This window comes from Dasypus novemcinctus, chromosome 13 (genome assembly GCF_030445035.2).
Source record: "Dasypus novemcinctus isolate mDasNov1 chromosome 13, mDasNov1.1.hap2, whole genome shotgun sequence".
NCBI lineage: Eukaryota > Metazoa > Chordata > Mammalia > Cingulata > Dasypodidae > Dasypus > Dasypus novemcinctus.
In genome coordinates, this window is record NC_080685.1 from 45,591,051 (window position 1) to 45,618,443 (window position 27,393).

Genomic DNA, 27,393 nt, shown 5'->3' on the forward strand with positions numbered 1-27,393 from the left:
AGATTTACATTTACAGAAAAATTACACTGAAAGTATAGGGAATTCCCACATAACTCCTACTGCCCCCACACCCCCACACCTAGTTAATCCTATTATTGACCTCTTAGATTAGTGTGGTACGTTTATTACAGTTGATGAACCAATACTGAAGCCTTGCTATTACCAAAGTTTATGGTTTACATTTTGTTTTACACTTTGTGCTGTACATTTCCACAGGCCTTGACAAATGCATAATGTCATGCGTCCGTCATCACAGTATCATGCAAGAAGACTCTCACCGCCCCAAATATGCCCTGTCCCACCTGTTCATTCCCCCCTCCCTTCTGAATCCTTGGCGACCCCTGTCTGTATATCAAAGTTACAAGTTGTTTGACATTTCACTTTTTAATCTCTCTGGGATGGAAAAGTTTGTTAATAAAATCTTACTGGAAGCTTTAGGGATTGTCTAAAGCAGTGTTTTTCAACCTCTCCCCAACGCCCATTTCCCTCCTACTCAAGGAGCCTTTTTAGACATGTTTTTCTAATCATTGTCCCCCCTGCCTCCATGAAATTTTTTTTTTTTTAGGTACCAGGGCTGGGGATTGAACCCAGGACCTCGTATGTGGGAGGCTGGTACTCAGCTACTTAGCCACATCAGCTCCCCACCATGCAATTTTAATACTGTATATCTGTGCTCTATATGTAAAAAGATTTTTTTTTGCCTGGCGCTGCCCCCCTGCCCCGAGAATATATGGCGTAGCAATTTCTGTAGGAAGCTCACCCTTACCTTAGCTCTATATATACATGGCTGCTCTTCATCTTTTTTTTTTTTCCCCCAAGACTTATTTATTTATTCCCCCCACCCCCGGTTGTCTGTTCTCTGTTCTCTGTGTCCATTTGCTGCATCTTCTTTGTCCGCTTCTGTTGTCTGCGGCACGGGAATCTGTGTTTCTTTTTGTTGCGTCATCTTGTGTCAGCTCTCCGTGTGGGCGGCACCATTCCTGGGCAGGCTGCACTTAATTTCGCGCTGGGCGGCTCTTCTTAAGGGGTGCACTCCTTGCACATGGGGCTCCCTATGCGGGGGACACCCCAGCGTGGCAGGGCACTCCTTGTGCGCATCAGCACTGCGCATGGGCCAGCTGCACACAGTGAAGGAGGCCCGGGGTTTGAACCGCGGACCTTCCATGTTGTAGACAGATGCCCTAACCACTGGGCCAAGTCTGCCGCCCTGTTCTTCATCTTTGAAAGTCCTGAAGTCTCTCTTTTTTTCTTTGCTAAGGGTCTTTTAAAGCCTTTGTGTTAGGAATTTACCCTCACCACCTTTCCTGAAAGAACAGAAGGTCTGCCTATCCCTAACCTGTAGGGCATGCATTCTTTGAGAATCTTCTCTGTGTAACCATTGGAATAAAAATATCTTCAGCTTTGGCCGAGTGGCTTCGTTGTTATGTGTGATATTTACAAAGCTGTGTATTCTTGTTGGGCAAGCCACCCAGAGACCAGCACCTTTGCACTGGGTCAGAGCATGTAGCTGATTTCCAAATTCTTGAGTGAATCCTGTGTCCCCCAGAATTTATAAAAAGGGAGGACCCCCTGGGTGTTGTGCCTGGGAAGGGAGGAAAGTGAGGTAAAGTCAGGGATTATATTTCACTACTTTCCCCACTGGGTCCAGTCGGGTGGAATTGTGTAAGACAAAGTGTTGGAGTGGGTGAGAGCTGCACTCAGGAATCCATGCAAATGTCATAGGGAAACAGCCACAGAGGCATTCTGCTGCCCTTCCCAATAGCACGGCATCCTGTAGCACATACATTAACCTTTCTATAGAGGCAAAATTAAGCTCATGTATGTTTTACTAAGAGATTCCAAAGAACAACTTAAATTTGTGAAGTTTTTCTACTTAAGTCTTCTGCAAGAGTGGTTGTGAGGGACATTGTTTAGCCTATAGAAAACAAGATTCCCAGAGATAATAACTTTCTTTCAAAAAGTTGTTTCATTTGTGCTTAAGACTTCCCTGTGATTTGGGGTACAGGCAGGGTTACATAACTGAAAATTAAGGTCAGCAGCCTGCTATATTTCTGACTGTTTTTTAGCTAATCAATTTATTTTGACATATTGGCCTAATTACACTTACCTCCAAAATGCTCAGCTATTAATAAAGGATCTATTAACTCCCAAATGTCAGTACACATTTAGTAAGATAGGCAGGACGCTTTTGATTTTTGTAGATTTTTTCAGGAAAAGTATCTTTGAACCCAGCATACTGTACATGGCTTTTTTGGTCCATGGAATCAGGATCCACATATCTAAAACTGAACTTTTCTCTCTTACATTTCCCTTCTCTGCTAGGTCTTCCAGGTATCTCAATTTTAAAATCTCAAGTTTTGTGTTTTTTTTTTGTTGTTGTTGTCTTTCCTCCCTATCTCTTACCATCTTCCCCCTCCCCCCCCAAAGAAATGAGAACATTTGCTGATCTTCCAACTTGGTTTCTGGCTTCTAGCCTTTCATCAGCCTTCCTGCTTCTCTCCTCTCCATAAGCTCTGATAACCATGTGGCTGGGCAGTAGCCCCCTCTGTTGTTCTCCTACCTCTGTTTCATTTTTCAGTCCAACCCTCACATTCCAACACTCAATCGCTTAAGCCACCTCGGCTCCCTGGTCTGCTGCATCTCTCACTGTCTCTCCTCTTTGTCTCCCTTTGTTATGTTATCTTGCTGCACCCACTCTCCATGGTGTGAGTTGTCAGCTCTCCATGGCATGGGCCAGCTTGCCTTCACCAGGAGGCCCCAGGAATCAAACCTGGCACTCCCATATGGTAGATAGGAGCCCAATTACTTGAGCCACATCCACTTCCTGAAATCTAGTCTTTTGAGGGGAGTTTTTGCTGCTTCATTTCCCTGTCTCTAACTGGTCTGACCAAGGCATTATTCATCAATTCAGTTCAGCAAACATATGTAGTCCCTGCCATGCTCCTGTGGAGAACAGAGAGAAATACAGTTTATACCCTGCCTTCAAAGAGCACCCAGTCTGATGACAGAGAGGGGGAGAAGCATGCCTAAAGGTGTGGCAGTGTGAACAGCTTATTGTCCTCGTCAGTGCTCATTTAGAAATACTTGTCAGTGAATATCTGAAGATGAGGTTGGAAAGGAAGGCAGAGACCAGACCATAGAAGGACTTGTTTACTAAGCTAATGAGTTTATGGTTTAATTCCTGACAAAGAAGAGAGAATGAAGGACTCTAGGCAGGTGAGGCATGATCAGACATAAGAGTCATTAGGGTGAGATGGCAGTAGCATAAGCTTTGGAATCTAGTCCAAGTTTGAATTCCATTTCTAAGACCTCTGACCTTGGGCAGGTTATGAAGGTTTTCTGAGCCTCACTTTCTTCATTTGTGAAATACTTGGCTGGTTGAATCTCACCTCGTAGTATGGTTGTGCACATCAGAGCATTGTTGGAAGATAATTCTCCATGAGTCTCTCGTGTCTCTATACATAGCATAAGCAGAGGTAGTGGCTGCCTTTGTTCCAGACTTTCTTTGTACAGTGACTACTCTTGAAGGATAGAGATAGTGTTTCTCCATGGAGCAGAGGACAGGTTTGCTTACTGTCCAATAGAAGAAAAATGTTTCCTTCAGGGAAAAGGTCGGATAGGCTTACATCCCATTGTAACATACGGGTACCCTAAGCTTGGGGGTCCTCAGTTGTGATGCAAAGCCTCCATGTGCACAGCAGCCACCTGAGCCCCTTCTTGCCATCTCTGTATATCTTGGGGGACAAAGCGAACAGATAAAATCAGGCTGCTTGCTGTGTCATACATAATAAGGTCCTTTGTCTTTGACCTAGGAGTCTTGTCTTCTGCCAGCATCTTTGAACCTGTGGCAGGCTAATTTATTAGCTTGCAAATAGGGTAAAATCTCAGACCCTTTAAAATCCTTAACAAGCATTTAGGTCATATTAAGCACAAAGTTGATATTTGATAACTGGTAACTGATATATTACAGTTTTTTTGTCTTGGTGTTGTTGTTGTTATTGTTTTTCAAAGATCATTTAGACATTGTGGAGGGTTGATTAGAGGAGGTTGAGGCTGGAGTCAGAGAGACCAATTAAGATGCAGTAGTCCAAGAAGAAGAAGCATCTTAGGCACTGTCAGTGGGCACTGAAGAGAGAGAAAGAACTGAGAGAGAAGCTTGATGTAAAATTGACAGAGGTTTGGTTGATTAATTGGATGGGAAGGAAGATGCAGGAGTAAAGGATTACTCTGAGATTTATAGTTTGGGACTGGAATGGTTGCTGATGATCAAGATAAGATACACAAGTGGAAGATGAAGTTTATAGGAGAAGGTGATAAGCTTAGGGGTTGGAGCAACCTGGTGATAAAGTGAGTAGGCATTTGGGTGAGGACTCTAGTGGTCAGGGGAGCACCACGGACTGAGAGAGAAATTTGGGAGTTAGCAAAGTATAGGTGGTCATTAAACCATGGAAAAGGGTGAGATTGCACCAGGATTTTCAGCGTGCCCAAAGGGTTCAGAAAATGTTCTATTTGAATTACTGATGAAGTTCAGTAGCCGACTAATGCTGATGTCTACCCCAGCCCCACTACCACCCACCCCATCTGTGGGTGAAAACAGAGATATCAGGCCTCCAGCAGAGCTGCTTGGACTGGACTCTCCTCACCCACTATGCCTTACCTTGCTCCCAAGGTGCTGGGTCTAGCAAGATTTACTTTGAGATAACATATTCATGGCAAGAAGGAGGTGTGAGGAGAGAGTGAAGAGTGGGAAGAGACGGGTGAAAGGCTGAGCCTTCAGAGGGAGGCAAGAACATTTTGCATTGTCTGAGCTTTGTCCCTTTCACATACCCATGACTTTCCCAAAGGAACCTAAAAGGTACTAGGAAGAACCTAGTTCATTAGAGGAACTGATGTGTGATATTTAGATTTCTTTTTCTTTGTGCCTTTGTGTGTCCCAGTATGGAGCTTCGTGAATTAAAACTGAAGCCTTTGGATTAATTGGGCTCGATCATGGTGTCATAGGAAGGCGTGGGCTTTCAGTAATCAGATGGGCCCGAATGACTCTGGGCCCAGCACCATCTCTCATTGTGGCCTTGAGCTCGTGGCTTCTCTGAGTCTCCATTTCCTTACTTGTAAAAATATGAGTGATAATCACTGGGATATAGAAAGGATTAGAGATGATATATGAGTCCGTTTTTCAGCTGAAACCCGACAGGATTGAACCCCATGATCTCTAAACCTCTGTCTGGCTTAGATTCCATAGCATGAGATTTGTAATATGATCTTGTATTTCTTTCTCTATGAAGCCTTTTTTTTTTTTTTTTAAGTAAAAGGCAAAAGATTTATTCAATCTAAAGAGAAACTAGAGCATGAAGTCTTTTTTAAGAGAACTTTTCAGAGCATGCCTGTTATAGAGTTTAGGAATCTGCCTTTGAGAATAGCTCATGTGTTGTTTTTTTTATTATTGCAGTTTTTCCACTACTCCCAAGGGCAAGTGTACCTCGGGAACTATCCACCATTTAAGGACAGAATCAGCTGGGCTGGAGACCTCGACAAGAAAGATGCATCAATCAACATAGAAAATATGCAGTTTATACACAATGGCACCTATATCTGTGATGTCAAAAACCCTCCTGACATTGTTGTCCAGCCAGGACACATTAGGCTCCATGTTGTAGAGAAAGGTATCTCGAGTATTTCTGCAGTAATGACACAGTCCCCTCTAGCTCACATTTAGTTGGAGAACAAGAGTTACCTTTCAGGTGTGTGTGTAAAGGGAGTATGTTTGCCATACAGTTCTGTTCCCTGTTCCCACGGACCTGTTGCTCCACCGGACATGCCTGGGGTTTGGCTAACTGCTCCTCATTCAAATTGGATTTTCCAATTTCTCCATTTTTATACTATTGATCCGATTACAGGAGTAGTAATTTTTCACCGTGAATTAGAAGTAAAGCCAAATTCATTATAGTTAAATGGCATGGGCATTAGGAAAGAAGATGATGATTGTTACAATATCCTTCAGGGGAAAGTTTTGACGTTTCCGAAACAAGTACAGCTATTTCTTCCCTTTTTTGAGAATAGGGAAGAAATGCAGGTTCTCATTTTGGGGCAAAAGTTTGTTTTGTTGGAGAATAAATTGAGGTAAATTCACATCCCCATATTTTCTTTGATTTTAAGATATTGAGAGGGATTGTAGTTCTGTAGTCCATTCTTTATCAGCTAATATTTGTGTATTTTCAATTAGATATATGGATCTCATATTTTGGATAATAAGAGGGGATGTGCTAACTGCTTAATAGAGGGCAAGTACTATTTAATTGACTACAATTCTATTTCTTCGCTGTGTAGCAATGTACCTTAAAACTATTTTGTTCTTTTTCTCTAGAGAGTTTGCCCGTGTTTCCCGTTTGGGTGGTGGTGGGTATAGTGTCTGCTGTGGTCCTAGGGCTCACTCTGCTCATCATCATGATTCTGGCTGTCCTTTATAGAAGGAAGAACTCTAAACGGGATTACACTGGGTAAGAGACACGGTTTTTTAGGGGAAGGGTGGAGGGTTTATAAAAATTTCCATATTCTCTATGGAAATAGGACTGTGATGAATTAACTCCCGTTTGCTTTTCCGCTGGAATCATATAGTCGTCTTAGAAGGTATTTGGACCTGGGCAGGCCGAAACCAGTGCCCTGCTGCTAACTAGAAGAGGACGCTGATTCCTACTCTAGAGTCTCCTTCTTAGGTTGGCAAAATGAACTGCTCTGCAGGTCGTACTCTGTGTTTCAATACCATCCACTCTACAATTAGTATTATTAAGCCACAGATATCACTTATGCAACTTAAAAAGCTAATTTGAACCTCTTGGCCATAATCTCATAAGGTTTTTCTTTTCACTTAGGTAAATATAAAAATCTAATCAAGAAGAAGTTGGGTTAATAAACTCTCCCCTGCCTGATGTGATGATGAAGGGCTTTTTCTTTCTGTCCTCACCCCTGTTGCCACTCCAAGCTCAGGCAGTTTTATTGCTTTGCTCATCTTTGAATGCATGACTGGGCATGCCCAGACTGGGATAATAAGAGTTAAGCACCAAAATATCCAGCAATAAAGAAAAGTAGACTTTCCTCCTCTTCTTTTTAAAATTATTTCTCAAAAAGAATTCATTTGTGGGAGTAGACGTATGCTCGAGTGGTTGAGTGCCTGCTTCCCACATAGGAGGTCCCAGATTCCATCCTCGGTACCTCCTAAAACCAAAAACAAACAACTAACAAATGAAAAAAGCAACTAAGGGGAGCTGATGGCGGCTTCCCATATACCAGGTCCTGAGTTCAATTTCCTGGCCCCAGTATCTCAAAAGAAAGAGAATAAAAAAACACATTTGAAAATAGGGTGTGTGTCTCATTGAAAACCCTTCTCTTTTCCCTACTGCAGTTGGAAAGCTAACCCATATAAGTGATTTAGAACTCACGTGCTAAGACTGGAGGGAAGGTTGGATTAAGTTGATGTGGCACAAGCTGTTTCCTAGGTGCCTGGATCTAATCTTGACCGTTCTTGGCTGTGATCTGAGAGTACTGCACGTCTTGAACTGTCTTGCTGGTGGACAGTGGGAACCTCTCCTTATGGGCTCTGCTGCTGTAAAGGTTGTAGGAGTGTTGTGTCTTAACACTTTTGAGTGCTGAAATAAGCTCTTTCTTGCTTGGAATGCTTCTCTTCTGCTGATTGTATCTGCCCCCTTGCATGGTGAGTGTTTTATTATTAAAGATAACTGGGTTGTTGGTTTTCGACATGAAACTCATCCATGGTGGTGGTGTGCCAGTCTCTAGTTATTGCTTTGGGGTAATAAAGGGGCAGAAAAATGTTCCGTAGAATCCTGCATGGCATCGTGAATGCTGCTGTCGTTCTTACTTTGTTTTTTTTCCCCCTCCCCTGCCTTTTCCACCTTGGTGTGCCGGGATCAGATCCTGCTTATCTTCCACTTCTTAAGAAAAGCTGACATAGACGACACATTGGGACTCTAACTATATCTCTTCTACTCCCACTAGACACATGGTAACTAATCACATTGCCCGTTGCTGTTAATATTCTTGTGTACATATTCAGTCCATCTCCCTTGTTGAAGGCTAACCAGCTAGCTCCAAGCTAACCCAGCAGCTATTATATTTTCATAAAAAGTCATGTGTTTGTATTGGAAACATGTTGAGCATAGCATCCTGATGAAAGTGACTTGTCAGTTCATGGAGAGGTTTTCCAGTCATCTGAATGGATATGTTCATTGTGTAAAATGCCTTTGTGTTTGTGTATGTGTGTGTGTTTGATTTCCTTTCTTCGTACATGAATTGTCTTATCTATAATAGAGATCTCTTTGTGTTGCAATAGTCAACCCATGTTGATTCTGGGCATGTAGGCTCCTATGTTGGAGAAGGCTTAGTTTACATAATGCATGGTATACTTTAGTCTTAGTAACATGCCCTGGCTCTTTAAATGTGATTATCCCGAACACCTAAATTAAAAAAAAATAAAATCAAAAGATTTATGCTCTACTCATGAAACATCCCATTAGGGATGAAGCATTCCATTAGAGCAAGGGTTCTTAACCTTTTTTGTTTCATGGATTCCTTTGCCAGTCAGGTGAAAACCATGGACCCTTCACTAAGTCCATACTATACTGTGTGTTATTTAGTGAATATATCACACCTGCACCAACATGTCCCCATAAGAATAACGTTTTCTTAAAAATTTCAATTCAAGCTCATGGGCCCCTTGTTAAAAAGGGACTTCCTCATGAGTTACTTCCTGACATTCATTTCCACTGATTTATTTATGAGATGGTACTTGTTAAAGGCCCCTATGCTCTAAAAAATTTCAACCTGTGTGATGTGACATTCTGCATTATTCTTATTATTCATGACTTCCTGGGTTTTCTTTGATTTGGTTATATTATTGTGTGGAACAACACCATATGGGGAATTAGGGAATGGGGAGAATGAGATAAGCAGAGACCACAGCCTGGGTCTGTATCTGTAAGTTTTGAAATCTCTTCAGAAGGGATTTGTTTTTGATCATCACAAAGGTGAATTGTCATTAAGCCATTAAGGAGCTATAGCTTGCTCCTTTAAACCTATATTCCAAAGGAAAACTGATGGAGGAAGAAAAGGATGAAGCAGCAAAAGGATATATTTATATTGTGGCCAGAATCCCCTTCAGCAGTTATCATTGTAAACTGGGGTAAAGAGGTGTGGTTTTGCACCGCATTGGTTTCTGTATCTCCCGTCGTGGTAGATTCATTCATTTGGAAGAATGAGTCAGTGTCAGGAATAGAAAATAGTTTCAGATATGTGGTTGTTTTGCTACTCATTGTTTTGTTGCTTTTTATATGTATCTGCTGCTTCACGTTGCCATCACTTACATTTCTACGTTTTTGTTTCCATTCATTTTAATTTTAATTTTTACATTTGTTCTCCAAATTGCCACCTCGTCAGCTGCAGTACATCAGAGAGTTTGTCACCGGTTAAGCAGGCTCCACGGAATTCTCCCTCTGACACAGAAGGTCTGGTAAAGAGCCTGCCTTCTGGATATCACCAGGTAATGGCTGATTGCAGTTCTACCCACTGTATCATGCTCTACATTTTGGTTCTCTGTCACTTCCTGAGGTACAAGAAAGAATCCAGAGCTGTGAAAGAAAGACAGAGAAAGAGAAGGTAATTAAAGGGTAGGGCTAGGAAGACCACAAACAAATGTGTAAAGAATATGACCTGAGCCAAGGTTGCTACTAAACCGCTGTTAACATGTTGTATACTTATAATGTGGATCCTTCAGCCCAGTGTGGAATTCAGAATGACTGTGTCAGATGTAAAAGATTCTTCTTTAATTGTTCAAGGCAATTAGAAAGGCTTATAAATCTAGAGATTAACAAGAGTTATGTTCTTGGTATTGATAATAAAAAACAAAAATTATTTTCTATATATTCCTTAGAAGAAGTCAAAAGTAAGCATTTATCTGAATAATCAAAAGGCTTGGTGAACAAGGAAAGGTTTTGGCTCTCTGAACTTTTGTAGAAAGTACAGAAGAGAAGTAACTTTTATTTGGAACGTAGCATAGAATCTAGCATTGTGGTTGATTCAGGCTCTTGTGTCTTGGCCATACTATTATAATTATAATTGTGGCACAGCAGAAATCCCACAGATTAGTACCAATTGGTTTCTTCTAGCATAGAAAGCATTCTAAGAAGTTTGTCCAATTATATTTTTACCCTGAGGAGGTGTTAGCTCTAGGGAATGAAATAAAACGAAAATAAAGAAAATAATAGTACTTTGTGGAAGATGTGTCCAATGTCTTATTCTACAGTTGTTCTAAGTGATAAGGAAACTGTTAAACAGTTGAGAAAACTGAGGCACTGCGATGTTAAATTACTTAAAGCACATATTTAGTTAGTGACAGAATTCAGGCTAGAGCCTTCTAAATAGCAGGTTCTTTACCACAGCATCAGGCTCATTATTTATACTAGAGTTTCTCAGATTATGTAGAATACCTCAGATACCTCTCTCCGCTAATTTGGATTATGAATAGGAAATATGAATAGGGTTATGAATAGGGAATAGGGTTTGGATGAAGGCATGAGAGTTGCAGTTAAGCATAATCTCTAAAGAAACCATGGAAACTTTTTCTACTGCCTTTGGAAGATGAACTGTAATGGGAATTGCCCTCCTGCTGAAAACAGTAGAAAACAAAACAAAAAAGTAACATACGACACAATGATGTTTGGACATTGAAGAAAAGGTTGTGCAGCTCTGGATCCCTGAGAGAAGGGAAACAAAGTGAGCCCTATTGTTGCCCCAGCTTATTGCCTTGAGGCAGTTTCCAGACTGCAGTACAGAGAAGGGAAACAGAAATCAGAGTTTGGAAGGTCAAAGTGGCGAGGATTTACGAGACAGAGTACCAGAGAGAAAGAAGTCACTGAGAGAGTGAGGTCTGCTTATTCTTTGGCTGAATACAACAGATTTGTGCATGCATGAGTGAAAACTCCTTGAAACCAGGGGAAGAACCACCTGAAAAGCAGTAGGCTGCACAATGCCTAGATTGCACATAGGGCTGAGAATATTTTGTGTTCCTATAAACCAGAGTGGAGGGACCTTGTAATAGCAGGGCATTGGGTAGAGTCCTCAGAATGGTCATGCCTTGGATGTGTGGCTAAGTTAGTACAGAATAAAGGCTGCTATGGACCCACCATAACAATGCTTAAAAAGAAGTCTTGAAAGGATCAAATTAATCAAAAAGTAATTTTGCTGCATGCCAGAGTAAAACCCAACACTCTCTATAAGAAAACAAAATTCAGCACCCAACATTGTAAAATTCAAAATGCCTGGCACCAATCAAAAATTACCAGGTGTAGGAGTTTGATATGGTTCATGAATTCCAAAAATAGATACTGGATTATGTTTGTAAACTGGTCTGTACCTGGGTTTGATTAAGTTATGATTAGGGCTTTGATTGGGCCACATCAGTAGGGTGTTGGGTCCCCACCTCTTCGTGGGTGGGGACTCACAGATAGAAGACATGATAAAGAACAGAGTTGGAGTTTTGATGTTGGAGTCTTGAGCTGGAGTCCTAGGAAGTAAGCACATAGAGGAGCTTGCTTGTGAGGAAAGAGAGAAGGTCCTGGGAAGAGAAACAAGCTATTCACCTAATAGTCTACAACTGGCCTTGTGGAGACAGGCAAAGCCTAGAGAGCCTCAGAGTCTACAGCTGACCTTGTGGAGAAAACAGAGGATCTGAGCCTGGGGAGAAATGAACCCTGGGAAGAGAGGAACTCAGGAAGCCTGACCCCTGGCAGATGTTGACAGCCATCTTGCTCCAACATGTGGCAAAAGACTTTGGTGAGGGTAATATCTTATGCTTTATGGCTTAATAACTGTAAGCTCCTACCCCAAATAAATGCCCTTTAAAAAAACCAACCGATTTCTGGTATTTTGCATCAGTACCTGTTTGGCTGACTAATACACACCAAGCATACAAAAAAAGCAGTAAAATATGACACATAACCAGGAGAAAAATCAAGCCATAGAAACAGACCAAGAAATGATAGAAATGATGGAATTCATAGACAAAGACCTTAAAATGGGTATCATAAATGGGCTTAATGATGGAAAGCTTGAACATAATGAGAGAAATAGAAATATAAAAAGGACTAAAATGGAACTCCTAGAAATAGAGAATACATTGGGTGGTATTAATAACGGATTAGATGGTGCAGAGAAGATCAGTAAACTTGAAGACATAGCAAGAGCAACTATCCTAAATGAAGCATGGAGAGAAAGACTAAAAAACAAATGAGCAGAGCCTCAGTGAGCCAGTAGACAATATCAAGCTAATTAGAGTCCCAGAAAGAAGAAAAGAAGGGAGTGACCAAAGTAATATTTAAAGAAACAATAGCCAAAAATTTCATAAATTTGATGAAAAACACATACCCACAAATCCAGAAAATAAAAAAGCTCTAAGTAGAAGAAACGAAACCACACAAAGGAACATCATAATCAAATTGTTTAAGGCCACTGATAAAGAGAAAAATCTTTAAAATATTCAGAAAAATAGACATTATGTGGAGAAACAAAGATGAGAAAGTTAATAGACTTCTTATCAGAAACCATATAGGTCAGAAGATAATGGGGGAAGTGGACTTGGCCCAATGGATAGGGTGTCCACCTACGACATGGGAGGTCCGTGGCTCAAACCCCAGGCCTCCTTGACCCGTGTGGAGCTGGCCCATGTGCAGTGCTGATGCACGCAAGGAGTGCTGTGCCACGCAGGGGTGTCCCCCGCATACGGGAGCCCCATTCACAAGGAGTGCGCCCCGTAAGGAGAGCCGGCCAGCGTGAAATAAAGTGCAGCCTGCCCAAGAATGGCGCTGCACACAACGGAGAGCTGACACAACAAGATGACGCAACCAAAAGAAACACAGATTTCCGGTGCCGCTGATAAGGATAGAAGCAGTCACAGAAGAACACACAGCAAATGGACACAGAGAGCAGACAACTGGGGGAGGCGGGGAGGAGAAAGGGGAGAGAATTGAATAAATAAATTTTTTTTAAAAGCACATTAGACCCAAGTAAACAGATTGTTGAAAATAATAAAGACAAAAGCTATCAAGATATCAACTGACATTTTCATTGTTGGTACCTTATAGATAATCTGTTCATTCTCCCTGACTGCCTTTTAGATCTTTTCTATGCCTTTGGTGTTCTGCAGTTTGTTCATGATTCATTTACTTACCGATTTCTTTGTGTTGTTCCTGGTTCATATTTCACTGGGCTTCCTGAATCTGAGAGTCAGTGTCATTAATAAAATCTAGAAAACTCAGTCATAATCTCTTTGAATATTGCCTTTCTCTATTTTCTCTATTATCTTCTTTTGGAACTCTGATTAGATGTATATTAGACTCCTCACTATCCTCTGCTCTTAACTTCTCTTGAGTATTTTCCTTCTTATTGCTTCTGTGCTGCTTTTTGGATAATCTCTTCCTCTCTGTCTTGCAGTTTACTAATCTTTCTTACACTATGTATAGTCTACTATTTAGCCCATTTTAAAGTTTTCAATTTCAATTTTGTATTATATCTTTTCCAGAAACTCCATTTGGTTCTTTTTCAAATCTGCCTTGTTAATTTTGTTGCTTGCTTGTTCCATCTTTTTTGGGGGGATGGGGGTGGGAGAGGTACTGGGGATTGAACCCAGGATCTCATACATGAGAAACAGATGCTCAACCACTGAGCTGTAGATGCTCAATCACTGAGCTACATCTGCTTCCCAATGAGAGTTAGCTTTTACATTTGTTTTTGTTATTAGGAGGTACTGGGGATCAAACCCGGGACCTTGTACATGGGAAGTTTTGTTTTTTTTTTTCAAAGGGGGTACTGGGGAGGGAGGCAGTGGGGTCAGAGTCATAGAGGTTGGATGGTACTATGCACCCAGCTTTGAAGATGGAAAAGGGTCACGAGCCAAAGAATGCAGACAGCAGGCTTCTAGGAACTGTAAAAGGCAGGGAAATGGATTCTTCCCTAGACCTTCAGAAGGAACACAGCTCTGCTAATACCTTGGTTTTAGCCCATTGAAACCCGTTTCAAACTTCTTACTTCTAGAATTATAAGATAATAAATTTGTGGGTTTTTTTAGGGTGTTTAAAATTGTGTTTATTCTCGTCCCTCATATTTGATTTGTAATCTGGTTGGGTAGGATTCTAAGTTGGAAATCTGTTTTCTTTCAGCATTTTTAGGCATTGCTAATTTTTCTAGTGTCCAAAGATGTGGCTAAGAAGGCAGATACTATTCTGATTCTGGCTCCTTGGTGTGAGACTCATTTTGTTCCCCTCTCTTAGAATCTTTTTTTTCTTTAGTGTTCTGAAAATTCATAATGATATGGGTCTCTGTATTCATTGTACTGGCAACTTAGAGGGGCCTTCCAATATGAAAAGTATGTCCTTCAGTTTTAGGATATTTTTTCCCATTATTCTTTGGTAAATTTTCTCCTTCAATTTTCCTGTTTTTCTTTTGGAAATTACTATTATGAATTAGACCATCTCCTAGATTAATCTTCTAGTTTTCTTATTTTTTCCATTTTGCAGTTCTGCTTTCAAGAGAATTCTTGCAACTTTGTATTCTATTCTTATTGAATATTTATTTCTACTCCTTTTTTTTTTCAATTTTCAAGAACTTTCTCTTATTCTGATTATAATATCCCGTTCTTTCATCTCTGAGACTATTTTTTTGTTTTCTTCTCTTGCTGTTTCTTTCAAATTCCTTTTTTTCTGTTATAATTTCTGTTTTTCATGTTAGAAGCTTTCTTCATATGCCCAGTGTTCCTTGGTTATTCATTCATATTTCAGTCACTCAAATTCTGAGGGAAAAACCTCTAATTTCCTGCTTCAGGAGGAAATAAAAGACTGCGGCACACTTGGGAGATGAGCAGAGGAAGGAAGCAAGAGCGTGCGCTCTTCCGATGTGGACTTTTGCCCTCCCCATTTTCAGTGCAGACACCTCACCCTGCTGTATTAGCTCGCCAAAGGGCTGTCAATGCAGAGTAGCAGAAATGGGTTGGCTTGTATAAAAGGTATTTATTTGGGGTAAATAAAAAATAAATCTTAAAAAAAAAATGGCAGAGCTCTCTTTTCCAGTGTGTCTCCATTTTTTTATCAGACCCAGAAAGAGGGTGGAAGCTCAACCAATTTTAAAAAGGTCTCACACCCGCAGGTGTGGAGCAGCCTACAAACATAGTTTTTCTCTTTTGGGGATTCATAAAATAATTTCAAACTGTTGTGCATGGGCTCTGCCTGCTGTCCCTGCATCACAGACATTGGCTCCCCAGAATTCTGCAATTGATGAGGGGTGTAGCCTGACTGTGTGACCATGGCGTTTTTAGGGGTTGATGAGCAGTAATTCGACCATTGTGTCAGTCTGTATTGTCATTTTTCGGCATGTGCTGCTAACACTAGCTTGGCTTTTAGGGTAACCTTGGAGTGTTGCCCCGGGTGGCATCCTGTGTTCTTCCCTTGGGCTCAGCACAGGCCCAATGGACACGTGTTCTCCCTGAAGTATTACAGGTCAAGGTTTCCTTTCAAGGGTACCTGAAGTACCCTTTGTCTCAGCCGTTCATTTCTCATCAAGTCATAGCTATTTGCATCTTTTAATTTACAGTTAAATTTATTGTTAAAACTACATGATCGTGGACCTTCTAAATCTTCTGATGGTTAACACAGTCTTGGAAGTGGATCATGTGATTTCCTAGTGGATTTATCTTATTTTTGCTTTATTTAGGTTTGCCATTAGTGGTTATGCCGGCTTATGTCAGGGGATACCCTCTTAGGGTAAAAAAATAAAATTGCTTCAGATATTCCACAAAATTCCTAAGCTACACAGAGCATTAAAAGGTGCCTCTAATGGATGATTTTGCTCACCATCACCAGGGCTACCTTCAGTGCATGTATCTGAGATGCTTGTCTTTCAGAGAGCCAGAGTAGTCTGTGGAAGTTCTTATGATATACTCTACCTTTGGTTTGTTCAAACTGAGGCAGAAAGGGTTTTTCATGGTTTAGGGTACATTTACTTCACTCCATCTGTTTACCTTATTTAGGGAATTTATGAGACTAATAAATACCTTTTCTATGTGGTTTAGCACAATCAAGCATAACAATTCGTGACCTAATTGTTCCACTGTATGTGCACTTCTCATCAGTTCCACAGACGTGAGGGGTCATTGCACATACAGTGCTGGGCTAACCGTGAGAAATGCAGGGACAACACCTAGTGCCTGCCCTCAAGAGCCTCAGAGAGGCTTAATATATTCAGATAATTTTTAGGCTTTTCCATGATAAGGAGAATTTTTAAAGAAATACCCTGACAGGGGAGTGGATGTAGCTCAGTGGTTGAGCACCTGCCTCCCATGTACGAGGTCCCAGGTTCAATCCCCAGTACCTCCTGAAAATAAAGAAATACCCTGACAAACAACTTTGATGAAATCTTCATTTTTATAAATCCTAAGGTAGTTTTTTAAGGATTAGTTATGTCTTATGAACTAGTATTGACTCTGGAGATGAGCTAATGTGTTAACTTGGAGAGTATCATTTAACATCATCATGAGTTCTCTTATTTTTGAAATGATGGGTTTGGGTAAGTTGATCTCTAAACCCCTTCTCATTTTTCCACCTCTAATTATGAGGGTCCGTCGTATACTTGTTCTTTTAAGGGCAGGTTTAGGCAGTGGCTATCCACATATTAGCAATCAGATCTGTAAAATGGGGGCATGGTTGGTATATTTGCCAACTCTGTCTCTTGCATACTTTCTGCCAAGTTTTCTATCCTGACAGGCTTTCTGATCAGCAAAATCTTTTATTTCCTACCTGCAGGCAGCACCTGAGAATCTCCTGGCAATCGTAATTACTATTTGGATGAGTAAATAACTCCATGTTATTTTACCAGAAGAAGAAAAAGAATACTAGTATACTGTAAGAAGGAATTTTAGAAAAGATGAAACTTCTTTAGTTCCCAGGCAGGGCATTAATTTTGGGGTCTCTTAACTCACAAAAAGTCCTGAGGCAAAGTACCTCTAGGTTCACTGTATCCCCAAAGACGAATTCTTTCCATCTTACCATTCTTTCATTCTCTGCATATTGGCTTTGTTCTTAGGCTGGTCCCCTCGGCCTCAGGACAGCTGTTGTGGTTTCAGACCTCACATCTGGGCATGAAAACAGGCAGCTCAAAGAAGGATGGAATGTCCTCCCATGTGGTTTTTATTATGAAGGAAAGTCTTTACCAGAAGCCCCTGGCAGACTTGCGCCAAATCCCATTGACCGAAAGTGGGTCGCTTCCTGATGCCTCTTCTAGTCACTTGCAAGGGAACAGGAATTATGATAGGCTCAGACACCAATCACGAGTCGTTCCTGGGGGCTGGGGGAGGGCAGGGGCATTTACCAGAGCTAAGGGAGGGTGAACAGCAGAATAATTAGGGTTCTTCCAGAAGAGTGGAGAGCGGAAGTTGGTTTGGTGTTTTAAATTGCCCTGGCTGCTATGGCAGATGCCACACATTGGATTGACTTGACAACAGGAATTTATTAGCTCATGGCTGGGAAGGCTAGAATTTCAAAATCAAGTTGTTCTTGAGCCTGTGTTCTCCCACCAAAGCCTGTAGCTTTCTGGTGCTGGCTTGCCACAATCCTTGGGAATCCTTGGCATGGATCTCTACCTCCCATCACGCGGCCATCTCTCTCTCATTGTGATTGCTCCTACAGTGTCTGCTGATGTCTGGTCTCTCTCTCTGGCCCTCTCTGACTTTTGGCTTCTGGTTTCTTCTCTCTGTGTACCTCCAGGAATATGGCATAATTAAGACCCACCCTGGTTCAGGTGACCACACCTTAACTTACCTATAGGAATGCTGATGAGATTGAGAACATATCTATTGCTGGAGCACATAATTTGACTTTTCACATTTGGCAGGGCTTTTAGGTTGGAACTGGCCAGAATTTGGAATTTTTTGGCTTTTTTTTTTTTAATGCCTGAAGGTCCAGATTCAGCTTAAAAAGCCTTGGGCTACAAAGACTATAGAAAGTACACTACAAAAAAATAACCTAATGACTTGCGAGTAATTAATATGTATGTTGTCTTCTTGCTTTTCAGAATCCCTTTCTCCCTGTTCCTTCTCTCCTTACCTTCACCAGAATGCTTTTATATTGAAATGCTTTTATATTCAAAATCAATTCTGGGGTAATTTTAACTCTAGTTGGAACTAAAGGAATAGACCCAGGTCAAGCAATTAGTTTTCTTGAAACATTTTGATTAGTTAGGGATTATTTGTATAGCAGATAGTTGGGAAAAATATATACCCAGAAAAATTTTTCACTTGATTATTACAATTCTTTGTGACAAAGTCAAAGAAGAAAAAGAAAAGAAGAAAAAGGTAGCAGGTGGGGAGAGGAGTCCCAAGATGTACAGTGAAAATAGCTAGGTTAATATAGGTTTATTAATTTTCATTTTATTTTAAGCTTTTTATGGTAGTAGCATATATACAACTCAATTTTTAATCTTACCCACTTTCAGGTATACAATTCAGTGGTATTAATTGCATTCACAATAAATGTAGGGGCTTTTTTTGATTCTCACATGCCCAAATGTGAAAGTCTTAGCAAAGGCAGGTTCATATCCAAGTTGATTTGGTTCAGAGGATCCTCTTAAAATCTTGACTGGTCTCATTGGCCCTCAAAGTTAAGGTTCTGGGGTTTGTTCCAAAGAGAACCAGGATACCTTCAACTTCCAAATAGCCCCCAAAACCTGACCTCAGAGAGCTGTTCTAGGTTGAGCTAGATCCATCGACAGATTCCTAATCTCAACCTACATCTCAGAATTCTTCTGGACCCATTATTTAATCCATCCTTCATCTAGAACCAGGAGCCTGCCAAATTCTATTCTAGGCAGTTAATTAACAAAGTCCCTGAGCTTATGACTTTATTGCATTCTAAGAGTGCAATGGGGTAAGGATAACTTCAAATAGTGATAAGTACTTTGAAGAAAACCAAATCTATAAATAAGAGGGAATTCCTTTTACTCTTCAGTATTTTGCTAGTTGCTTTCAACAGATTGTTCTATTCTCTTGCCATGAAGGACCTTTGGGGAACTTAAAAATTTACCTACTGATTGAAAAATAATTCGGTGTTCTTTTGTCTTCTTAGCTTTCTCAGTTCCCTTTTCCACCCATGTATCATTTATCTATTGCTGTGTAACAAATCATCCCAAAATGTAGTGGCTTCAAACATCCATCATTTATTTGGCTCCCAATTCTATGGGTTCGCTGGGTGGGTCTTCTGGTCTCAGCCAATTCAGCTGATCTCTGTTGGCTCACTAATGAGTCTGCAGTTGGCTGGAAGGTTGACTGGTAGCTGGACAGTCTACAGTGGTCTCACTAACAGCCTAACAGTTGGCAGGCTGTCGGCCAGAGAGACAGTTGGGCGCATGCCTTTTGTCAGCCAGCAGGTAGCTTGGACTTCTTCATGTGGTAGTGGTGTTTGTATGGATCCCAAGATCAGTGGGAGGGTGGAAGCTGCTGCAAGCAGCTTCTTAAGGTTTTGTACGGTGTCACATCTACCACATTGTCTTGATCAATACAAGTCACAGGTCCAGGGCAGATAGAGGGGCTAAAGATAAGTTCTTGATGGAAGGATCTGCAACATTATATATTGCAAGAGTTCATGTTACCCATAACAGGCATCATCTATAGAATAAGACACACTCAGAGAATTTGACTACTTTGTTTACTTAGTGTATTTTAAAGTGTATTTATGTAATAAGATGTTCATAATTGTAATGACTAATGTGTATTGAGTACTAAATATGCACCAGACCATCTTAAATTATTTATAAGTATCCTCTCATTTTATTCTCACAGCAGCCCTAAGACACATAATTACTATTATTTAGTGACATTTTGGAGTGAAGAACTGATGCTTAGAGGTTTACAAATATGCCCGAGGCCACAGTACCAGTGATCATCCCCACCATGCTCAAAGTAGCCTAATCTCATGAATTCAGACCGTGTGCATCTGCCAAATTTCAAATAGGTCCAGCCTTTGAATGTTATTTTTAACCCCACTTCCCAGTTTAAAGGCCTCTTCTGTTGACATCGGACTCCATGAATTCCACGAATTCCACAGGCACCCAAATTATACACTAAAGGATGCAGATTATTGGGGCTTCTGAATGGGGGTAAAGGAGTCTATATTACACTAAATGCTCTTGGCTACTGAGCTTGACTTCAAAGTTGAAAGTTTAAGCACAATATTAGACTTCTCAAGGAGGGTTTCCTTGTATGGGAGAAAAAGGTGGCTTTGGGCTATATTAAATTTTTCTTTTGGCTATGTAGGCTATTTTGTTTTTGTTTTTTACAATTACGGAATCTTTGGGCTGGAAGGAACTTAACCATCAAGTGCACCCACCTGTATGATGTTTGAACCCTCCCCTCAACTCAAACACCTGCCCAAATATCTGGGAATTAGCAGTACCCCCAGGCAGCCAACCTTCCTTTGCTTACCTGGAGTGGACCCTGAGAGCTGTCTGGGATACTTAACCTTTTCCTTACTGCTGAGGCTTCTTCTTAGTCCATCTGGGGTTTTTACATGTATTTTTAGCTATAGATAGTGGCTTTTTGTTTTTTCTTTCTAACTTTTATATGAAAACAGGAAAACCTGATTTTAGAAATCAAAGAAGCAGTATTTGTATCAGTTATGATAGTATCAGTTTAAAAGCATTGTGCTAAATAAGCAATTGTGTTGAAGAATATTTGAAATGTTTTTAGGCACCTGTTTGTTTATAATGACCAGTCTGAATTGATTGTGTCTTTGAGTGGTCCCCATCTGTTGATTTCCTATGTGGACCCTTCTGAAGCTAATGATTTCAGTGAGTCTTAGGTTGGTAGAAAGACCAATCTTAGACTTTGATCCAATTGTTAAGAGTTGGGAAATTCTGTGACAGATATCAAGAAAAGGAATATTCCTAAGAGGGCTTTTGTTTTTATATGTTATAGGAAATTTTGAACATATACAAAAATAGAAGAGTATAACCAACCTCCATGTCCTACTTTAACCATTATCACCATATGCCCGTAATCTTATTTTAAAGTGAATCCTGGACATATCTTTCCTATGAAGTCTTTTTGAAGACATTTAAAAGAGGAAACTCTTCACTTGGAACCCTGATGTTATCACTTTTATTACGGCTTCTATACCTGCCCCCAAAGTGACCAGCAGTTGTTCCAAACCTCTAATTCCACTTCTCTTCTCCAGGGCCCAGTCATATACGCGCAGTTAGACCACTCTGGTGGGCATCAGAGCGACAAGATTAACAAGTCCGAGTCTGTAGTGTATGCTGACATCCGGAAAAATTAAGACCCACAACACATCCTGAACAAGAAACAAATCCAAACTGGACTCATGTGAAGAAAATATAGCCCCTAACCACACGTGGCCTTGTATATCTGGGCAAGGACAAGCACATGTGCATTGGTAGAGGGAGACAAATGTGTATAAAGGTTATGTATAAAATATTCTATTTAATCTTCCTGATGTGAGGAGCCAATGTCGCATGATGAAAAGATGGTATGATTCTACGTATATATAAACTGTCTTGCTGATTTTGTACTTTCTTTCAGGGTTATCTAGGATAAGAAATTTCAGAAACATTCCTATCACCATTATTGAAAAATGGTTTGCCTTAATGGAGACTGTAGCAGATCTTGTAGTATTCCAAAAGACATGGCCTTTTTATCTAAGGGCTTAACTGGTCTTAGAATTTATTGTAGTTGAAGAATGGAAATACAAAGAAAGAATCATATCCAGGTGGCCCATACCCCAGTATCAGCAACACTTATTTCCTTGTAACTTTTAGAAAACATCCATTAGCTGTGCCACTTTCCAGGATGTTTTGAGAAGTTTTTATTGCTATTTTTCCCTCTTACGCATGGGACAATTTTTAGCATTATATGTTGTGTGGACTGACTTTTAACATTATACCCTTTAGGTGTATCATATGAATTTGTGGGCTCTTATTATCAAAGATTAGCAGAGGATATATAAATGCCTGAGTTCAAGTCCCTCTAAGTACTTTAAATCGATATCACAGATGTAATTAACATAGAAAATCCAGGCTTTACTTGAGGAGTATTGGGCCATTTGGATAGTAAAAGGTATCAGGTATTCTCTTTGCTGAAGTTCTTTCCTGTTTGAAATAAGAGTTCCCCATACAGCTAATTTCCTTCTAAGAAAACAGAAATGGGATAATAAGATTGCTTGTCTCCAGTATCACAAACCTCTCCCTAGAGAATCCTTATCAGGCTTCAGTCATGCTCCCAGTAAGAGGCAGCAGTCAGTGCTCAAGATAGCTTCATGGTTCCTCAAAGACCTTTGAGGTTAAAAAGGGGCGAGATTTTAAAAATCAGCAGGTGGGTTGGTACTGCTGTGCTGATGCTTTGGGAATCTCTTCTGTATAACATGGGGTTGATAAACAATGAAGTGAGGAAAAAGCTAGACAATTTGAGTATCTTTTCCAATAACTCATTTCCTCCCGTTGACCTTTGAGTTTTTATTTTTTACCAGAAGAGTGTGTTGAAGATCATTAAACACTTAAATTGCCATTTCTCCACTTTTTGGGCTATTTTATTTTTTAAAGAAACAGAATTTTACCCCCTCTAAAATTACTTTAAAACAGTTACTGGAAAGATAAAGACTAGAAGGACTGCAGAACCATCCCACTTACCCCAACATATTTTTCCTCCCGTGTAGTTTCAGGCCCACAACGAGCTGCTTCCTTTTCTATCCCACCTTCTTCCATCGTCTTTTTGGGGGGGTGTTTGAAGGCTGGGTTCTAAGAGAATTTATGAGGGGAATAAAGCAGGATTTAGACTTAAAGGTGAAAAATGAGGTGCTAAAATAGAGATAGGGCATTTGAGCTTCAAAGGTAACTCTGCCCCATACCCAGGAAGTCTTTTATTCTGTGAAGAACTCTCTGCTGTTACTATTGGGAGGCTCTAACTTACATTCCTTTAATGTGTAAATAAGCAGGCCATGGGTGGGTTTTGTAATCACTCGTGTGTCGTCTGAAGCGGGGCGCGCCTGACCTGCCGTCTGCGTGGACTGGAGGAAGACTTGCCCGTTGAGCTGCTTCTCAGGCCCCCTTCACGTGCACAGGCCCAGCTGGCGAGGGGACGCGGCGCGCCGGCCCGGACGTGCTCCGCAAAGGGGCAAACTTCACCTTGTATCCTAACGCTTCTCTGCATCCACGTCGAAAGCTGCAGGAGGCTTGAGAGGACTTCTGTTGTGTATTGTGGAGGGGAGAGGGGGCTTGTTGAGATGACCACCATTCTTCATGCCACGATGCCAGGCCAGCCGTGCTCTTGCTGCACCTTTGACCACTGTGACTCGTGTAGCTCATAAGACCTTTTATAAGGGAGAAAGTTCACAACTTGTCAGGCCACCCAGTGTGTATGTTCATGTGTGTCGCATTTCCTTAGAGTCACTTTTTACAGAGAAAAGGGGCATTCTCCTTTCGTCCCCTTTCTCCACAGGTCCTGTGGATGCACACTATACATGTGTAATCCCTCCCAACAGCAAGCGCCTCGTTTCGGCGTCAGGACCGCTTGTGAAGCTGCCCTCAGAGCACTGGCCCAGCACCCACTCTCCAAGGCACCTGCAGGCCTAGTCTCCCCTCACTGCCCTCTGCTGCCTCCGGGCCTCAGCGCATAAGCCCCTCACGGAACCACACACCTCCGCTCTGTCAGCACTTCTGGCATTCTGGCAGTCTCCTCTCCACTCCTGGCCCAGGCAGGGGCAGTCGGTTACCAGCTTCCTTTTCCATTCCCTAGGGGCTGGCTTGCCTAAAGGAAGTTGTTCACTCTGGGGAGAGCAACCCCAGCTGGGGGCCGCACACCCCGGGGCCTCTTCCTCCTCTGATTGTTTTGGCCCTTTCTTCTGTGCTTCAGCATTCCTGAGCCTGGTCATAAATGACAACAGTGGGGCTGCTTCAAAATGACAGAGCTGCTTGTTATTGGCAGAACAAGACCTCGTCAAATTACATGTGATTTTTATAAGGGGGCACCTAAAAGGGATCACTTAAAGATTAAAATTCCAAATATTCTGTATTTTTTCAATGAAACTGTATCCAGCTAGGAAAAAAACATCCAGCTCATTGTAGTTTTTTTAAATCTTTTTTCAGTTGTTGTATTCTTGTGAATATTTGAATACATCTTTTTCAATTACTGGATTGTGTTGTGTGCTTATTTGTAGGCAAGTAGAAAACAGTTAAAAGCCTTTTCGTTCTTGGACCACTAGCCACACTGGCCTTCTTGTTCTCGGAAATACCACGCATGTGTCTGCCTCAGGGCCTTTGCACGCACCCTTCCCTCTGCCTGAGGTGTTCATTTTGCAGATATTTGCTTGCCTCTCTCTCTCACTGCCTTTGTCTGCTCAAATGTCACCTTATCAGACAGACCTTCTGTGATATAAAAGAGCAAACACCACCCCCATCCTGGCTCTCCCCAGGACCCTTATCTGCTGTTTTACTCCATAACACATGCCACCATCTGTCAAACTTAGGTATTTATTTGCTTATCTATTTTCCTCCACTAGAAGGTAACCTCCAAGAGGCTGGGACTTGGCTGTTTTGTTGACCGCTGTGTCCCTAGTGTATAAAACAGTATTTGGCATATAGTAGGTTCTCAGTGAGTGGTGGGTGGGAGACTGGCTGGATGAAGCTTATCCAATTGGCAAATCTAGATTGAGAACCATCCCTGTGCCAGGCATGTGCTAAGCAGAAGGATACAAAATGAATACGACAAAGCTCCTGGGGGCGTAGGGGTGACAGGGTGACGTAATAGTAATAAGTTATTGACTGTTGCTTTGTGGCAGGCACTTGGCATTTCTTACCCCACATAACACTATGCTTAGAGACTACGCTTAAACCCATTTCCCGAAAGGCTTAGGTTATGTAACTTGCCCATCATCACTCAGTCAGACACAGAGAGGCAGGCCTGGAGTGGATAAAACTTCCTTTTTAGCCTTTACGTCTCGTGGCCTCCCTCATCAATGGGAAGAACCTGATTTCTTCCTTACTCAAATAAATGTGCTGTGTGCCTGGTAGGCAGCCTCCTCCTTGTTCCTCACGAGCCGGGCGAAGCTTGATGTGAAGGAGGTGGGAGTGCTGTGTCACAAGTAACGTGTTACAGAGAAAACACGGACCGTGTCAGTGGTTTATGCATTTTATACATTACCACAAATTCACGCAGAGGCCCTGGCTTGCATAACTGTACGCTGTCTTGCGTGGGAGACCAGTGGTAGAATGACAGCTGGCAGGGACACCGTGGAAGCAGTCTCACGTGTGAACACGTGTGATGAGCAAGGAGAATGCAGAGGCCTCCCCCAGCCCCACGGGCAGCAGCAGTGGAACCTTCCGGGTTTTCCTAGTCTCTACAGCCTGGTTTAGGGCTGTGTGTTGGGGTTTCCTCGTCCTGCTGGGGTTCTGGATCCCAAGCTAGCAGGGAGCCTGCCAACCAAATACTTGCTCATCACACCTGAGGCAGCGGCAGCCCCGAGTGCGCGGGGCCCTGTTCAAGAGGAAGCCTCAGCAACCTCTTACCACGTCAAGCTGTTGGTGTCCTCTTGACCCTCGACGTGACTCCAATGCTACCCAGATTTGGAAACCGCCGCCTTTTAATCTGTCTTTAGGGACGTTGGGGGAGCATGCACAGAGGAGGAAAGCAGCATTTGTGGACTCGATGGAGGTGTGTTAGGAATTGCACATTTGTATTTACTGTGCCCCCCCCACTTTGCCCCTGTATATTAAAGATTTTTTTATTACGAAACGTTTCAAAAACAATAGTGGAGAGATTAGTAAAATCCACCTCCACATACCCATCCTCAGTAATACTTCATCCATCCCTTGTTTTCCTCTTCTGAATTATTTTAAAACAAATCTCTGAAATCCTGTCGGAATACCTGTATATACTTCAGTGGGCATCTCTTAAAAATACAGACTTTTTCTTATATGGCCATAATGCCATTGTCACCTTTCACAAAATCAAGCAGTTCTTTGATTTTATTGAACATCCATTTCATACTCAAAATTTCCCTTGTCTCAAACATAGTTTCTTCAAATCAGGATCCCAAGTTCTAGTAAAAAAAATTTTTTTTGCCAGTTTGAAAACACAAATGAGATCAGAGTGTCCTGCAGTTAGCTTTTTCCCTTAGAATTGTGTCAGAGAAGCTTTCATGTCAGTATGTAAAGAACTAGGTCATTCATTATTGGTACCTACAGAGCTTTCTCTTGTATAGATGTACCATAATATTTTAAACCATTTCTGAATTTCTGGACAGGTTGTTTCCACTTGTTTCTATTACAAAATAACAAAATAACGCTGAAATTATTTGTCCATACGAGCTATTAAAGGAGGGGAAGTCAAATCCAAATAATTTGCAGCTGCAGAAAGACAGCATGTGACCAAACGAGTTTTCTTGGCCCCTCAGAAGAGGGATCTAATGTCTGAGGCGGGTGATGGCGGCCGCCATGTTCTACCCAGATGGTGAAACTCACACCCCCGCCCTGCCCCTCACATCCTTCCCACAGCCGTCAGGGGCTGATATCCGAGCCTTTGCTTTCAAAACTAGTCTTTTGTTATAAGGAAAACAATTGCAGTGGAAGGCGGGAGGGAGCTGTATAACCTGCAGGAGACCTGGCTGTGTTTACAAGGAAGGAAACTCAAACCTTTCAAGCCCAAAGGCTCCTAGGGGAACTGCTGCTTCCAGCTTCCATTTCCTTCTGCAAACAGGATGTTGAATCATTGTCAGCTCTTTGGCTCTGGCTTTTGGGCATGATAGTTTATTTCTTTGTTGTAGGTTTTGTGGACCTGGCTTTTAGTGTTCCAGAATACAAGGAAGGACGGGGGTTTATTTTATTTTTTTTTATTCTCTCTGCGTCTGGGTAGAGGAAGTCCGGTAGGTTTAATATTACATCTGCTTTAGAGCCCTGCCCTAGTGCTGTGTGGCTGACACATTTGTGCTCACTTTCCCTTCAGGGCAAGCCGGGCATTTCAGGTTTCTGTAGTCACGCCTCTGCCATGGGGGTGGCAAAGCTCCTGCCAGCTTGCTCAAGGCCTCAAGTTTCCCTTCCTCTGATACAGACTTTGAATCCACACCACATTCTTGGTTCTTTCTCTGCCTTTAATAGAGCTATTTGTCCAGCTCATTCATTCGTTTTTATTTTAGTTAAATAAAAGATACATAGATTTTACATTTTTTTGATAAGGAATCTCTTACCATATATAACAGAACCATAGGAATGCGGAACGTTTTTGCAAAATCCAGCCCTTGCTATTGCTGGCCCCGCAAAACCCCAGATGGTTTGTGTGTAATG

At 41.6% G+C, this 27,393-nt stretch overlaps 1 protein-coding gene across 2 annotated transcripts in view; it reads left to right on the forward strand.

The window, feature by feature from the left end:
• The window catches only part of MPZL1 (myelin protein zero like 1), a 74,348-nt gene extending 50,104 nt beyond the window's left edge, over nucleotides 1–24,244 (forward strand). The window contains exons 3-6 of one of the 2 annotated variants that reach the window (XM_058310075.2): nucleotides 5,450–5,663; nucleotides 6,365–6,497; nucleotides 9,448–9,550; nucleotides 21,279–24,244. In XM_058310075.2, coding sequence (XP_058166058.1) covers nucleotides 5,450–5,663; nucleotides 6,365–6,497; nucleotides 9,448–9,550; nucleotides 21,279–21,380 — 552 coding nt within the window. In that variant the 3' untranslated portion in view covers nucleotides 21,381–24,244. The remainder of the gene's footprint in view (nucleotides 1–5,449; nucleotides 5,664–6,364; nucleotides 6,498–9,447; nucleotides 9,551–21,278) is intronic. The other variant, XM_058310076.2, reaches the window with a different exon arrangement.
• The last annotated feature ends 3,149 nt before the right edge of the window (nucleotides 24,245–27,393 follow it).